General features: G+C 37.5%; 1 protein-coding gene across 1 annotated transcript in view; it reads right to left on the reverse strand.

The window, feature by feature from the left end:
* ADAM12 (ADAM metallopeptidase domain 12) overlaps positions 1 to 17,050 on the reverse strand; it is a 303,151-nt gene extending 286,101 nt beyond the window's left edge. Inside the window, exon 1 of the mRNA XM_072424834.1 lies at positions 16,878 to 17,050. Within this exon, the coding sequence (XP_072280935.1) occupies positions 16,878 to 16,980 (103 nt within the window). The 5' untranslated portion in view covers positions 16,981 to 17,050. The remainder of the gene's footprint in view (positions 1 to 16,877) is intronic.
* Positions 17,051 to 17,431: the final 381 nt, after the last annotated feature.

Genomic DNA, 17,431 nt, shown 5'->3' on the forward strand with positions numbered 1-17,431 from the left:
TCCCATACACGGAGCAGTATTTCATAAAAAATAAATGATGAAAATAGTTTAACTTGCTTCCACTGCCATAACATACAATACCTTTATGAAATCAGTGAGACTAAAAACTGTATCAGTGTCCCTTCTTATGCTTTTTCAACTATATTAAAAAACAAACAAACAAGGAAATCAAAGCAAACAATGCTCCTCATTATGCAGTGAGCTTTATCAGATAATTCAGGCTATGAAAACATTTTCCTGCTGATGACATTTAGGCACATTTTTTACATTTCTTCTGCAGTTGGCAAAAAAACGACAGAAAAAGAAGAAAAAAAACGTTTATGTTCCAATAAGAGAAGTCTTGAAAATAAAGTTGAAGGCAGTTAAGGTCAGTGACTCACCAGCTGAATAAACTGGTGACATGTTATGAAGAAAAGCGCTGCGAGAGAGAGAGAGAGACACAGGGATTTTTTGGGAGTCACCCTAGAGCAATGTGATCATCCCAATCCCCATGCTTCTTGGAATAGTGCAGATGTAACACTGTGAGGCTGGACACAATAAAGTCTTGTGTCAGACTGCTCTGTATGCATGCCTGCATTATATATTCTCATGTCCGCAGTATGATTACATGACCTCTGCTTCTGGTAAGCTTTTAGACTGCAGGAAAATGTAGCTTCAGCACAGGTGACTGCCATGTCATAAACCAATGCAGGAGGTAAAATGTGTAAATGTTTCCATGAACTGGTTTCTGTGATGGTATGCTTTGTTTGAATTGGTGAAGTTTCTTTTTCATGAATAGACCAGCTGTGTAACTTTGTTTTGGAACCCCCATACAAAAATCATCATAAGGCCCCCTACTTCCATCCCTCTAAAACTCTTCATTGTTTGAGCACCAAATAAATTAACCCCAGTCTATTTGGTCGTGAGAGATCTTCACTGAAAATTCCATGGTGTGTACAGCTAATTAGGCTAATATAAGGGACCCCCACACTGCCCTAGATGGTTTGTCTTTTTTTTAAGTAAGGCAACATGAGGTTCTGAAACACACGTAAAAAATATTGACTGAAGTAGAGTTGAGAATACGTGTAATGGTGATATTTTTTTTTTTTGGAAAATTGGTTTATTTGGTGTAGCCCTTTTGAAGACGCTAAAACAAAATGAATGCTCTGACTTTCTTTCAGCTACGTACACACGTGCAATATTTGTCATTAGAAAATGAACGATTAACGTCTGATCAATGATTATTCACAATTATTTTGAACAATTGTATTGTGCAAAATTCTGTACATGCTGTTGCGATACAATCGTTCAAATATAATCCACCAATAATGTACACACACTAGATATGATCGTTTGAATGATGTAGGAAGTGACGTGTACAGGAGAAAGTGCATCACAGAACGACCGTACACAATAGATAGCGAACGATCGTTGCCCAATCAGATCCGTCGGGATGGTCGTTCGTTTCCAGCCACATTCTCCCTTCATTGGCGCCATTGGCCAGTCTTTTTGCACTTTTTTGTAATTATTATCGTGCACTTGTTTTGTTAACGATTATCGGACGTCGGTTGTTAGTCGCTCATTTCTAACGATAATTATTGCATGTGTGTATATAGCCTAAAGCTTGATCTGGTTCAGTTTCCTCAAAAGTACCTATGCTCCACACACCCAGAGATCCACATATTATTTATAAACAGGCTCTTTTATACAACATTAATGCCATTTTGCAGTTAGCTCAAATAATAAAGGCTGTGATAAGCTGAAAACTTCTCTCAAGAACCAATTTCTGTTCCTACTTTTGGGTCGTTAATTGAGGAGCATAGTAAAGTACCAATCTTCAGAGCTGCAAATGACCAGGGACCAAGGAAGAAACATGAGAAATAGTGCTGCAAAATGAGAAGGAAGATGAAGAGATGCCACGCTAACATACTCCTTGGCTAGCTGGTCATAAGACCAAATGGTTGGTAAACTGGTAGGTCAGAAAGTGTGCAGTATCTGTATTTATAAAATTGAGGTCAGGCTGATTGCTGCTTTTTAGCATTTGCTGCTCAGGGTGTGGGAAATGCCAAAAGCCAAGGTAAGGATCAATTGCGTATTTTCAAACACCCATTTTGTCATGTTTGTTGCTGTTTGTCAGCTGTTGCTGATGCCTTATACTGCTGAAGTCCTAGATTTACTTGCTCGGGTAAAGTTTAGCTAAAGGAAAGCTTTGTGATTCATTAGGTTTCTAAGTTCATGTCTGTACAGCAAGTTAATTAGCTTCCACGCAAACATACCATAGAGCCTGTATGTTACTATGGCATGAGATTAATAACATATTTGTGTCAGGGACTAATATACATAGGCATTGAAGAATATGTTGCCACCTATTAGATCATATTTTTTTTTATAATTTACATGCAGTAAAAAGACAGGATGCAAACAAGTTTTCAGTATTGTGAACCACATATTCCATGTAGTCATGAAGTTTACTTTCACCTTTTTGTTTACTTTCTGGAAGTAAATATAATTTATCCCACTATCTCTAGTAATTGTAAATGTTTGTAAATGCTATGTTGTGTTGTTAAAACAATGACCTAAATGTTATACAAAGTTAGTAGTATTGCATACTCTTTACTCAGTTGTCATTCAGCTATGATTGCTCCTGCCTATTCTTTACTTTAAAACCTTTCATCTTTAATTAGTCTTGTATGTGTCACAATTTTATTGCTGTCTCTGTCCTGTACGGTAGATTTATGCAATTTGTCTCAGTTACCACGGTCATTGGGACCGAATGTAGTGAAAATCCAAATGTGACAGTTATTACCAGAATATAAAGTAAAAGGAAATCTTTTAATGGTCTAATGGTCTGCTAACAGCTAAGAGTTACTTTTACTCTCATGTGACAAAACTGACAGAAGCTTGGGGTGATTGTTTTGGCAAGTGATACGTTTAAAGTTTTGTGTTTCTCTGTTTTATGCAACTGATAAACACATGAAAGATTTCTGGGACCAGTAACTTCTAAGGGGCTGACATACGTTTTACACTTTTGGAGCAGGGCATTTTTCTAGCCCCCCCCCCCAGCTTTCGACAGAGGCTCCACTTGGAGCTTTTATGAGCCCACATATTGCCTCAGGTGAATCTAGGCATTACTAGCATAGAGTATGGTCTGTTGTGTAGAGTGATATTGACCAAAGTATTTGCTAGATCATCAGGTATTCACATGCAGCTGTTTTATAAAGTGTTTGCATGCTGTTCATTGCTCATAGCATTCTACCATACACCCTATGGCAAGCTTTGGGTTAAAGTCACATAATCTGTATTGAATAGGAGAAATAGAAGGACACGAAGAAAATCCTCACAAAAATATTTACTTGGAAAGTAGACACGGTCCTGCTGCAAAGAAGGGCAGGTAGGTCACTGTTTAAAATGTAATTCTTGGAGGCTGGGAAGTCTGTGCAGATGGTAGAAGATTTTATATGTTGACTTAATATCTCAAAATAGGTACAGGCAAGCCCAAAGCCTTAATGGGAGTGGATCATACCTGTGTGGAAAAGGTGGTAATGTTTGGGGGTTCTTCAGACAAATGCAGAGAGCTTGTGGTGCCTATTTTGCAGAACTACTTCTTTTTTTAATATTGTCTTCCTTGCAACAGGTTTAGTAATCCAACTCTTGTCTTATGTCTACAAGCATATGCACAGAGTGTGTATGTCTTAGCCGAATTACCATATATCAATACAGTTATTGACTGGCAAACAGATCTTTGATATGCATTTATCCTTGGATTTTAGAAAGCGCGGTATCAGCCAGTGTTTCTGGTGTCATGGCTTGCCAGTATTGACAGCTTCATCTTTATTCATGTAAATGAATGATAATTGGGTTGTTGGAAAATGTGAAGAAAGGTATCAAATAGTTTCTTAATATTTGAATCTTTTGTTTAAAAGACAATTCAACATGGTCTTTGTTTTGTGTCAAAAATGCTTTTTATAGTATGTTTTGTTTTTAGTTGGCGTTCTCAGAAATACACATTTCTAGTGGTCTAATTATGTTTAAAATTTTCTGCTAAAGAATATGAATAGGGTAATGCTAGCTGTTGACTTTTTACATTTGTTTCAGTGTATAATAAGATTTGTTGATCTGCATCAACTTTTATGGTGAATCACAAGAAAATAAAATGCAGTGTCTTCTGTCATGAAAAGTATGTCGGTAAAAGTTTGTTGACAGATATCATTCTCTACAAATGAACTTAAATAGGAGTCATAAAACACAATTGTTATGCTATAAAATCTGGAGCACAGCATACATATGTAATTGAAAATGGGTTTCCTTTTCGTATACACATAATTATAGCCAATAGGAAACTTAAACACTTTTTCATTCGCTCCTAGAATGAGTTGCTTAGTGACTTACATTCTTCATTCATTACCTTCATTCATTAATGAAGGCTATGTAAAACCCAGCTCTGAAATAAGAATTGATTTTAAGGACTGCAAGTTGGTTTTATCTATGACCCAACCCACCCTAACCCCCCTTGACTAATTCTCTTGCAACAAGATCATCTACGCATTGCTGATTTTTTAGATAAGGTCTTACGCCTCAAAATGTCCAGATTATTATTACTAAAATAATATTGTTATGCCATTTCTAGCTAATAAAACAATTTCAGCAGCTTTATATTGTTATAGTTTTATAATAATTACAAGCAGAGTTCTGCTGCATCGTAGAAATGGCGTAAGCTAGCAGCTGTATAAGTAATACAGAAATCCTAAAAGAAAGAATATTAAAAACGCCACAGGCAGAGGGTGGAGGGAGTGTGGCTCTGAGAGGGAAGGGCAGGACGTGTGTGGCTCTGAGAGGGAAGGGCAGGACGTGTGTGGCTCTGAGAGGGAAGGGCAGGACGTGTGTGGCTCCGAGAGGGAAGGGCAGGACGTGTGTGGCTCTGAGAGGGAAGGGCAGGACGTGTGTGGCTCCGAGAGGGAAGGGCAGGACAAATACATTTTTACACCCCTATAACCGTTTGACAAGCCTGTTGCTTTTCCCCAATAGCAACCTGGGACTTGGTAGAACCACAAGTTTTAAGAAATATATGGATGAGTTTATCACGGTTGAATTCAGTGAAAATCGGTGCTAAGAAAGTATTGTGGTTGCCATTGTTAATCTTTTTTGAAAATGCTAATTTATTGTCATGCCCCTCAACTGGCTTTGGTACTTTCTGAGGCAGAGACATGGGACACACATTGCTGAATAGACTTCACAAATCTGCATGTTTGTATCAGACAGGAACTTGGATTATTGAAGCTAGTTCCAGCCAGGCAAGTAGTATTTTCAGGTCAGAGGAGCCCTCATATTTACCACTCTCCTAGAGAACTTCATTAAAGGCTACAGATTCCTACAGATAATGTTTCTCTGGCCTCCTTACCTGGCAGCCGGAATTTTTTTTTCTTCTTTAAAATGCAGAAAAAGCAACACTCTCACATCCTAACAGCTGCTCTTTCTCTGGCATTTGCACTGATATTGGGGAAAGGAGACTGTTGGTAATGAATGCACCTGTTTCTCGGACTTCGTCTGTAAATTACAGACTAGCATTCCACAAGATATAAAATGATTGTCTCGGCTCTGTTTAATTACTGGAAAATATTAGAATGCACTAAACAGTGATATTTATGCACTGAGCCATACAATTAATGATTCAATTCTCTACCATCCAGGCAATTTTCTATTCCATCCAGGCCTTGTGGAATGAATATGCAAAAGGAAACTCTGTTTTAGGTATAAACGTTTCTCTCTTTCCAGCACAAAACTGTGGAATTTACTGTCTCAACATCATTTGTGCCAGCTCAGTATCCAGAATTTTATACCTCCATCCAACATGTGTAACAGGCCATGAAATATTCACTTGTTTCTCCGTTAAGTGGTGGCTGGGCTCTCTACACAGAATAAGACAGTGCATTAGCATAGTATACAAACTGTTCATTTATACCGCTCAACAGCTGGAAAAGAGCGGCATAAAATTGTTGAATTGTGACTCAGACTGTACATTTTTGTTATAATAGATATAGCTGTTTATGATGGAGAGTTTCATGATTACATGTTTTGAGATAGAATTGTAGCTGGTTTCTATTTTGTTGCCCTTCCGAATTTTTTTTTTTATAGGGTCTCCTGAAAGGGACCAGTCAGAAACTAACTGCATTTTTCATCTTTTGGAACTTAAGACCCAAAATGCTGACATGTCATGAGCTACAACATCTGCTATACGTGATCTACAGTAAATAGGAAGGATGGCAGCTATAGGCTTTTACTGCTGTAGAGACATCATAGTTCCATATTAGAGGTGTTGGACATATAGGGCATGTCACAATTTTTTTAGGTGTGTAGTGCCCTTTGTAGGGTCACTTCAAATGTTGATGGATTAAGTTTAGGGTTTCTAATATCTTATCCAGGTACTATTGTCCTTTGGATATGCATGTAAATGTCAAATTGTTCTCGGGACTCTACAATTTTTTTTCTTTTCTTTTTCTTTTTTTTTTTTTTTTTTCCATATTCTGGAATGCTCGTTTACCTCCACCTTCTCTCCTTTGTATGTTGGACTTTTGTAATGTTTGTTCTGCAAGTGTGTGTAGTTTCTAACACAAGTGTGTGTTAGTTTCTGTAGTCACCCCACCAGAACGAATCCAGGTACAATAAACCATTCCTTCTGGGATGAGCGTTGAACATGTGCAAACAATGTAATCGATTTGAGTGCCATTGTGATAACTGGGATGTTTGGGTTAATTTGTGAGTGTTAAATGGGAAAAAAAAAATCAAAGGATGTATGGGAGGAAAGGCAGACACCCATGCAATAATACATTGTTGTGTTTTTTGTCCTGAAAAACAAACCAAGTTTTAACTTTTGACAAGAATGTATACTTTAGTTTCCCTAGTAAAGCACTCTTTAGAACATAACTATCATGTCTAAACATTTGAAGTAGAACTCTGAGCAAAAGTAAAAATGACATATGCTACAGAGTTTCCCTGTTACATATTTTTTTTTACTTGCTTTTATCCTCCTGTAATGGGATGACAAAACTGTTTGTTCTGCAATAAAATCACATCAGCATTGTCACCTTGTAGAAGGTCAAGTCTTATGGATGGATGTAAAGTTTTAGATAAACTTTATGCAGGACTAAATTCTGCTGGGTAACAATGTCATAATGTGCCTGCATGCTAACCCATTTTACATCCTGGGGCAAAAACAGAGAAGACTGGCATATCGGCTGCTGCAGGACTGGGGAATAGGTTCACAATTGCTCTGTAATATCTCCCTAAACTAAATTGGCAAAAAATCGCAATATACCCTCACTAGAGTTCATCTTAATGCCATTGAATTGTGAAAGCTCTAAGGAAAACAACAAACTTTAGAAGTGCCATGATTTTAAACCCCTAAGCTTCAGTAATATATGGTAAGAGAAATAACCTCCAAGACCTATTGAGGAAATGTATTTGATCACAAGCAGTTTAAGGACAAAGGCAGCTTAAGGCCCATTTTCTCCTTGACATTTTTTTTTTTTCTTTTCTGTGTGACTTTAAGATCTTTTTTCCCAACCATCGGTAGAGTAGGACACCATATGTTCCTATAAGCTGAAGTGTGACTTTTGGGAATTCTGTACCAAGCAGACAGAAAGCAGAAAGGAAATGAGTGCTTGAGAACATAACAAACACACTAAACGGAGCTGATGCAAGTTGCATAACTAATGAGAAATTAAACAGAGAAAATGATTTGTAGCCTTTGGATCTAGTATCAGGTAAATGCATTAGACATAGTGTTAGTTTTAACACGGTATGCACAAGTCGCTGCTAATAAATGACACATATTAACAAACTGTGATTAAACGCCAAGTTTCTAGAAATGCCCTGTCTAATTGGAAGGGTGAATAAATAGGCTGATGCTATTTATGTTCAAATACCTTGCAGGTACACCCACAAATGTTATCCAGAGCAGTAGGGAACTTGCACATGTACATATTTCTTAACAGTCTGGGTGGCACCACCGTGTAAGCTTAGCGTTTTGATAAATGGTGTAAAAAAACAAAGAGCTGCACAGTTTTGATGATAACATTTTCTAAGATAAATAAGTATATTTCTTCTGAGAAAGCTACTTGCTGACCTTTAATATGCATACATCTTTTAAAAGTTCAGTAGCCCTTATCTGCGTGCTTGTTTTTGCTTAATGACAAAAAGGGGCCAGAATGCAGGTTATGTTTTATGTTGTTTGGTAACGTTTACTGCATTACACATACCCAAGGCGTGTTAATAAGTTGGGGTATGGTTAAGCTGGTAATAGCCATTACCATGGTGGAGCTATTGTAATTATACATTAAAAGTAGATATCAAATCTAATTCCTTTTTTTGCTGGTTGTCTGTCCTGTGATTTCCTTGCTTTTGAGTATGTGAGACACCTGATTACCCAACACATTCTGTGATTTCTACCACCAACTTGTTCATTACTACAGGGTGTATGAGAAAACAAAATCCATGATGGGGGAGGCAGGTTTCTAACACATTGGTTAAATACCTGCAATGACCAGCGAGGTCGTGTTTCAGGCTGCTGGAAAGGTAAAGCTGCGTACACACTTGCAATTTTTGTCATTGGAAAGGATCTTTCACGATCCTTTCCAACGACAAGGGACTGCACGATGCATGAACGGTGCTGTACATACAGCACCGTTCATTCTCTATGGAGAGGGGAGGGGGAGAGTGACGGAGCGGCACCCTGCTGCGCACTCTCCCCCTTCCCTTTTTCATTAGGATCGGTCGTCGTCCATTGTCCGTGGATCCGGCAGGTCGGTCGTTCGGACGACACCGACTGTACACACGGCAGATTTTCGCCCGATATTTGGCCAATGCCGATTATCGGGCGATAAAAATCTGCCGTGTGTACGTAGCTTTAGTATAGTGAATTTTTCTTTTAGCAGGTATATAATTCCAACCATTGTGTTGGTAGTGTGACTTAAGTGAATATATTAGAACACCTGGTCATGAAGACTCATGGGAAATGTACCACAGCCTGTTCAGCTTTGTGTGGTAACCATTAGATTGTACCATTAGATTGTACACTAGAGGTTCACTGCATTCAAGTTTCTGTGATGGAAATCTGTGTTCATTGAATATAGTTTATGGGCTGTTCACTTAGCCTCAGTGGCAGCTTTGCGTTTTTTTGCAGTTTAAATAAATCCATGTTCTTGTGGTTAGCTGTTGGGAAAGGAAGTTTGCCTCACAGAATTAGTTGTAATGCTGTGACCTTCACCTTAATCATTATATTGAAGTCTGACCATCTTCATGCTGTGCCCAATTGGAACAATGCCGTCTGTGATTACAGCCTGACAGATTTCATAGGAATGTGAGAATTGTCCATTATGTTACTGTGTTCAGTGCAATATAAAGTCCAGAATTCATCTCTATACTGTACTGGGTGGTGGCTCATATCATTGTGTAATACTCTCTCCAGATGTTCCTTATCAAAAGATGAATGTGTATTTCCAGTAATTGGCCAATTACAGTGTCACAACGTGTGCCAATAAAATTCTTTAAAGTGTGTGTAAAGGCATATTTTAATATTGTAGGTACATTTGTTCCCCCTGGAGATTTGCCCCTCTATATGTCTTGGTGACATCTGCCACAGAGACAGAAAATAAAGGGTGTTGGCACCTGCGCAAAAGATGAGTGTAAACCATTCAGGAACATTGATTGCAATAGTAAAGCTACAAGGTAATTTCTGATGTGTTTCTGTTTGAAGACATGAAGAGAAATCTTCTGATCAGGACACAGGTACCAAAAAAATACCCAGACTGGGCTTTAACTTTTCTTCCACTAAATGAAACAAAAATTTTTGCTTTACATACACTTATAAATAATAAGCAACAGTCTTACAGGTTCACATAAACATCAGTTCAAAGTGCAAATTTTGGGAACACTTTGGTGAAGTGTATAATGCAACCACCCCTTATGCATAGTCCACCTATAAACACACACTGTATACATACACATATGAAACACATAGTCCTGGGACAAAATATTGGTTAAAGTAAGTTTCCCGACCAATAGACATTTGTTCCCTGACCCTAGAAAAAAAAAAAAAGCTGTGCAATATTCATTTAAAATATTGTACATCCTATGTATTTTAGCAAATGGTCAATGCACAGACATGGTTTTTATGAAATAGTACTTCAAAGTTTACTTTGCTAACTTTTGTAGCGTTATATTTGCCTTACCCTTTGCGAGACACTTAGATTACTGTACTGATTGATGTCAGCTGCACTTTAACTCAGCTCCACATCTAGGTCAAATAATTAGACATGGTGGCTGTGTCAAACATTTTCAATATAGCTGACGATGCAAGCAGATACTCATACTTGTTTAACTAACAGAGAACTTTAAATTTCATAACTATGGACCAACCAGTTGACAGGGAAATTCTAGTGCAAATAAAGCTTTCAACATAGCATAATCGCATAAACTTTAGTATGGGAATTTTTATGCTTTAGAAAAGAAAGTAGCTGCATTTATTTTGAATTGTTCTAGGACTTTCTGGATAGGCAGATACTGTGAAACTGAACCTATTCTTTGTCCAGACAGGTTATCATGTGAGGCAGATAAAAACCCTTTACTCTGTGTTGACTTCAAAAGTACCAAGCCTTTTTTTTTTTTTGAGCAGAATAGAGGAGGGGGTGCAAAGGCAAAACACATTTGTGACGAATGCTTCCTATACCTTTAGGGTATTCCTGCCCATGAGAAGCTTTGTTTGTGGAAGACATCAGTATTTCTAGTGATAATCCTAGAACCTGGATGACAATTGAGCAGTCACACCAAGCATCCTAATAATTAAGGGTATATCTTTATATGCTTTCTGTTAGTTTGGTGAATGGGGTTCATGAAATGGTACGTACATTTTTAAACCACTTTACCATGCAGAATAGTAACAATAAGGCTGCCAACGGCATACCCATTTAGCACTACTGTGTTAACACACTAACATTTGAAGACACACAGAACTAAATTAGGATTTTAACATCACATTTCCAAATTGTATGTATTCATTCTTTATCAGTCTAATAAAATACTCTTATCTACATAAACATCAACGGTCAATAGCTAGCAGACTGTACAGCGAATAACTTCTTGCAATAAAGCTCAGGCAACCTTTTGAAAGACTGGTAAATACCTGATGCTGCTTAGGCCACGCCATGAAGTACATCACGCTACCAGTTACCAGTGTTACAAGGGGTTTATGATAACCTTGTCTGTCATTTCTAGCTACAAATTATCTTAAATTTCCAACCCTTTTTTTCCACGTTTTACAGTGGCTTTCGTGATTGTTTTTTAAATGTTCAGATCACTATCTATATGAACTGATCTACTTCCTTCACATTATATTCAATTTTTGATTTGCTGTTTTGTGCGGGTTCATACTGTAAGAAAGTTATTAATGGTAAAATTCTGTATTAGAAAATATAGGAGATGCCATTTTGACATGATTTTAAAAGGTCTTAAAACAAGTAGACTGTATATTTGCCTTCCTGGAGGGCCATGTGTCCAACCTTATCTCAATCTTTAACACGTAATGAGAGTAAGAAGTAAAAGCAGGCGTGTTGTGCAAACTTAGATAAAATAACAATAGTTTTTCATTTGAGTGAATGTAAGGTACAAAAATATCACACATATTGGGCTTCATTCTAAATTATATCAAGCCCAGAATACATCACAGTGGTTACAAAACACAATATCATGTATCAGAGATGTCAACGGTGTCTTGTTTCGCACATTAGAGATGTTACACTAAATGTATCATAAACACAGTCATCTATTGGAAAACAAGATGAGTACAAAATATACATGACATTGTCAAAATATATGTGACCTTAAATATTATATATGTAATGACATGGTATGTGGGTATTATGATACATTTAGTGTAACGTCTCCACATCCCCTGATGTGTGAAACGCGTTGGGAAATAAGACACAGTTGACATCTATGATACATGCTATCGTGTTTTGTAACCACTGTGATGTATTCTGGGCTTGATATCATTTAGAATGAAGCCCATTATGAGTGCTATTTTGTTCTTTATATTCACTCAAATTAAAAATTATTATTTTATCTAAATTTGCACAACAAGCTTACTTTTCTTTTTACTTTCCTTACCTATTGAATTATAAGGCTTGGCAAACGGTAAACCCTCCAACTTTGGATTCCCCTTTTGGGTTCTATTTCCACATTTCTGACCTATCAATTTTAAACACTGCAGCTGCCATCAGACCTATCAATCGATTCTTCCAGTAGTGTTTCATACCTGTGTACTACTGGAAAGATAAGTGTAATATCTCTTCCTCTGCAGGTAGCTTATTTGGACAAATTGTTAAAGTGGTGACAACTGCTTTAAAGATATGAACTGCTGATGAACAACCACCAAAGCTGCACCATTAAGTTATTGACTGTAACCATGCTTCCCACATTTATTTTAATGTCCATCAGAAAAGACACAGTTTGACTGGATTGGAGCAATGAGCCACACAATGCTACCAAGTACAGTATAGCTCATGGGCAGCAAGAGTTAGCAGTAGACCTAGAAATCTATTAGAAATTATGTGACATTGCTTACAACCATTCATTATGGAACAATAACTTACTTCTGCGTCACCTATATTTTCATTACAGGGTATGAATCTTTTATTTCAAGAATGAAAAACAAATGTAGTTATATTCTCACATTGCTGTTAAGACATAGAACTTATGGTGATATCACTGGCATATCATGTAGTATTACTATGCATTTTGCATATTATGATGGGATATTATGTAGTAATAAACATTCATTTGTATTGTAATTTAGGTAGTTCCAATAAACGTATCCCTTTTTTTCCACCATACCATTATTGTAAGGCTGGTGTGCTTGGTTATCTGTACTCTGATTTAATTTCCAAGTTTCATTCTTTTTTCCGCCCCCTCTGATTCACTGCAGAATATATTGCTGCATTATTAATAGAAGATAATAAGTGGTGAAACGGCCTTTCAATGGAGTGAAATTAGTTCCTTATAAATAACATATAACTTGCTAGAATTAAGACCGTTCATCTGAAAAATAGCAAAATTTTTCAAGTTCAATACTTTACTTTTTTTTTTCTTTAATGAAACAATATCCACTTTAAAAGCAGAATAATCTCTTTGCTTTTGGGGGGCTAAAATATTAAAAATGTCACAGCCATCTTTTAGTCAGGCTGTATATGGTTTTGTAAGTAAATTATTGACATATGAATGCTATGTGTCCCAGGGAAGCCAATAAGATTGTAGGAGAAATAATTACAGCTCATTTGAGATCAATGTATCTATTATCAATAGATAAATAGATTTCAATATATATTTTGGTTAATACCGGACAACACTAATTTCTTTGATTATCAAAGCACATCCAACTTATATATAAGCTATAGTATATAACTGCTAAAATGACACCTGGAACGGAGTCCTTGGACCAGATACAGCCTCTTTGTGCATCCACAAATTACTTTAAAAATGCCCAAGTATACTCCAAACCTGCAAAATGCAACCAGTGTAGCATTTCTTGTGGTCTGGTCTACAACTTGCATCACAGAGCCTTACGTGTAGTACTCCAACCCCAGGAGAAGCCGCATTTTCCCAGGTTCACTTTTTTTTGTTGTAGCACAGATGAGCATTCGGGTTCACACATCTTAAGGATAGGGATAGTTTGAGTACTTGGGAGCAGTAGGAGGGAGAGTATTAAGGCAGTAGAGAGTCTGGCAGTTGCAGTTTACATTCAGAAACAATACAGGGAAGAATCCAAGGCATGAACTCAACTATATTCTCGAACTCTAACCCCTTTCACCCTAAAAAGACCTATTTACTAAAGGGGCATTTCATAAGTGAGAAGTGCACTGGTTCACAAAAAAAGGAATGTGCTAAGTGAAAGTCGTGGTTCCCTGGGTATCGCAGGTACAGCTGTAGTTGCTTTCTTGTGTTCGGCCTGTAGTAGTGCTGGTGAATGCAGATGGATAATTTAGATGCCCTCCTAGTTATCCTATCAATGGCAGTAAAAAGATTGCTAATGTAACAATTGTCTCCAATTGTGATAGAGAAGGTGATACGGTATAGAGGATACATACAGGGAGATGGGCTAGTGTCAGTAAAGGTGTGTGTACCTTTTTTGTTTCTCAATCAGAAACTATAGGCCAGTAATTATCTGCACTTAGTACATCTCACGCTTCACTTGGCACCCATCTCGGCTGACTTGTTGGATTAATGGAGTGTGGTAGGTTTAAAATAAGGGCAGCGTGGTAAACCGAGCATTAACTTTGTATTCATAAATTTATCATAAGAGAATAATGGTATGTGTGTTAATATTAAATCCTGCCCTGTGCTAGCATAATTATATCAACTCACTATTGCATTGTCTAATTATTTCATAACCTTTTAAATAGTTCCCTTTGTTGCACATTCCGTTCTGGTTGTGTCTAGCTTGCAGTTAAAACTGACTTTCTAATGTATTTGTCCAAGCAGTTCTTGTTCAGCATGCCAATAAAGGGTTAGTCCAGATAGAACAGATATTTCGGTTTTGGGTGTGCTCTGGTGGGCTGAATCACCCATTAACTACTTAATGCAAAAATATTGCAGCACACTAATCCTTAGATGGGGTGGCTACCTTGAATTCAGTTTCATAAAGCTTTTTTCTCTTTTTTTTTTTGACAGAAACAAACTTTTAATTCTAGCTTAATACCCTGTACACAATACATTCATCGTACAGTATTAGAACAGCAAAAATCAAGATATTACTACAGAACTCAGTGCCCATGCACTTCCTATTCTACACAAGAAAGAGGTGTGTAATTCTGTAGTTCTCTAGACAACTTGGAACAAAGTAATTGATCAGTCTCATTACAGGCAAAGTGCACAGGAGTTATCTTTCTGGAAAGATCAACAGGTATTTGTTTAAACTTTTCAAACATATATTAAGATATTACAATATATTCATATTAGTGTTAAGATATGTTTAAAAGTGGAAGTAAAGTAAACCTTGAACAGGGAGGTGTTTATTGCAAAAAATGGGCAGGTGATGTCCCTTCTGCTGTGAATGTTATTTGCCTGATTGTAAGAGCTGTCAAATTTCACTTCTCAGTATTTTGTTGCGAGGGATACCCAGTAATCCCATGTTTCCTGCACATGCCAGGGATGAATGAAATCCCACATGGTTACGTCATCCTCGCCCAGCCAATCAAGATGGATCAAAATCATATTCGGGAAGAGAAGAAGGAAGAAGATGGCGACGCAATAGAATGGAACGGGGGACAGGTGAGTATCACCGGTTTAGTTCTTAAGTGAAAACACATTGCAAAGCATAATGATGTCCAACTTGTATATTAATGTATAATATGGTTCTTTAATAGTTTTATTACACCAAACATTCAAAATGTTTTAGTTGATGGTCTCTGCATTGTGTTCCAGGGCTATGTACACTGAAAACAAGCATCACTCCGCTGTGCTCTCCTCCATTGACACGCATAGCGGTCTTTCTCGATCAGTTGTTTATTGATCCGGCAGAGCAGATCAATGAATGATGATGGGGGGAATGCTATACACATGTTAGATTTTAGCCTGGACCGTTTGTCTCAGGCAAGAATATTTGATGTGTGTATGCATCCTAACTCCTTTTGCTTCAACATAATAAATCTTTTTGATCAATCTTTACTTACATACTTACACAATGTCAATATGATTCAGCCCCGTGTTAGTATGATCCTTTGCAGAGTGAATGTTGCTCGCAAAGCATGTTGCGCATTGTACTAACTCTCATTGCCATGTGGATTTCCATGCACTGCGTTTTAAAAAGGATTTCACTCCGTTAACATGAGTGGTAGCGGCAGAACAGTACAATAAAGATGCAAAAGCCAAACAAGATTCAATGCAGCTGTTTTATGACCTCATGCTCCATTTTAATGGATTGGTTTCTACATCACTCTCTGTTTTGCATGCATTGTGTCATGTAAATGAACCCCAAGGTACTCTTTGGAAAACTTTCTGAAATCTCCTTTTCATTAGTTATAAAATGATAGTTAGTCATGTTCATGCTATTAGGCTGTTGTGGCAATATCGTTATCAACATTCTTTGTAAAGTGCACAATACATAGGTAGGGATAGTTTGCAAGTGCAGCCAATTCTGTTTTGGGTAGCTTTCTGGTGGTGCAAATCGAAATATCGGGTAAATTAGTGCATGGTTAAAAGACGTCCTCTTTATCAGTTAAACAAAAAATATGGGTTTGTTAGTTGGCAAATTTAGGCAATAATGCATTTAGACGCAATGCCCGCTCATGCACCAATCTATGCAGGCGCCAGAGTATTGTCAATGCAAGCAACACATTGTAGCATGTTGGGAAAAAAATAATTCAATAATGTTTTCCCTTGCACATATTTTGTCTTCTATCCTTTATAGGAATATCAAAGAAAAGTCATCCATCTTTTTTCCATTTCAGTTATATGGGTACCTTAAAGCTTCAGATAAGTCTCATAAAAGCTTTAGAGCCACAGGCTTCCCCCACTCTCCAGTGCAGCCTCATTCACACGTTATCAGCACTTATATCCTGCAAGCTGAAAACAATCTGAGACTGTACTTTCCTTCTGCAGGGAATGAATTGGTCTGCACTACAGAGACCGGTTAGTTTACTGACAGCATTCAGAGCAACACAGCAAATTTAGTCATGAAAACAGCAGAGAGAGAGAGAAGCAGAGGTTGTGAGAGAACAATAGGGACGGTGAGTGCAATCAGCAAAACAAAGTACAAGTTTTGCTTTTCTCTGAGAGGAACATAAAACTTGCCCAAGGCAGCAACAATACAAAGTGTGTGCACGTTTACAAGAAAAGTATTTAAGCCTTACCTTGTGTTCTGGAAGAAATAAAAACACAGCTAGCACACATCAGCAGTATAAGTGTCTGGACTGGGAGAGAGAACGGCTGTTTTGTCTTGAGCTGTTCTGACATCTTATCCTGACTGAGAAAAAGCTTTCATCAGCTGTCTGAGCAGTACAGCACCATAATATACAGTTACAGGGGACGGGGATGCAGGATGTGAGAAATTTCCTGAATGCAGTTCAGTTAACCCCTCCTGCCTGACATGATCATCTAAGTCTTTCTCCCCTTAAACTTTTTTTTTTTTCTTTTTTGGCAGGAGGGTGAAAAATGTTGACCGTTGCAATAAATGAGCACACTGTCTGTGTTGGCCAGCGGGAGGCATTAAGGTCGTTAGTGAAGGGAGGCAGGCCTGTAAAGGGTACTTATGCCAACATTTACAGTTCTTATTACAATGGAACAAATTATTGTCCTCAAGACTTTCCAGCAGAACTCTACGGGATCCTAAAACCTACTGGTATGAAAAAAAAAGATCTTATTTTGCATTCTGTAAAGTTCAAGATAAAATTATCATTATAAAAAT

Source organism: Pyxicephalus adspersus, chromosome 10 (genome assembly GCF_032062135.1).
Source record: "Pyxicephalus adspersus chromosome 10, UCB_Pads_2.0, whole genome shotgun sequence".
NCBI classification, from domain to species: domain Eukaryota; kingdom Metazoa; phylum Chordata; class Amphibia; order Anura; family Pyxicephalidae; genus Pyxicephalus; species Pyxicephalus adspersus.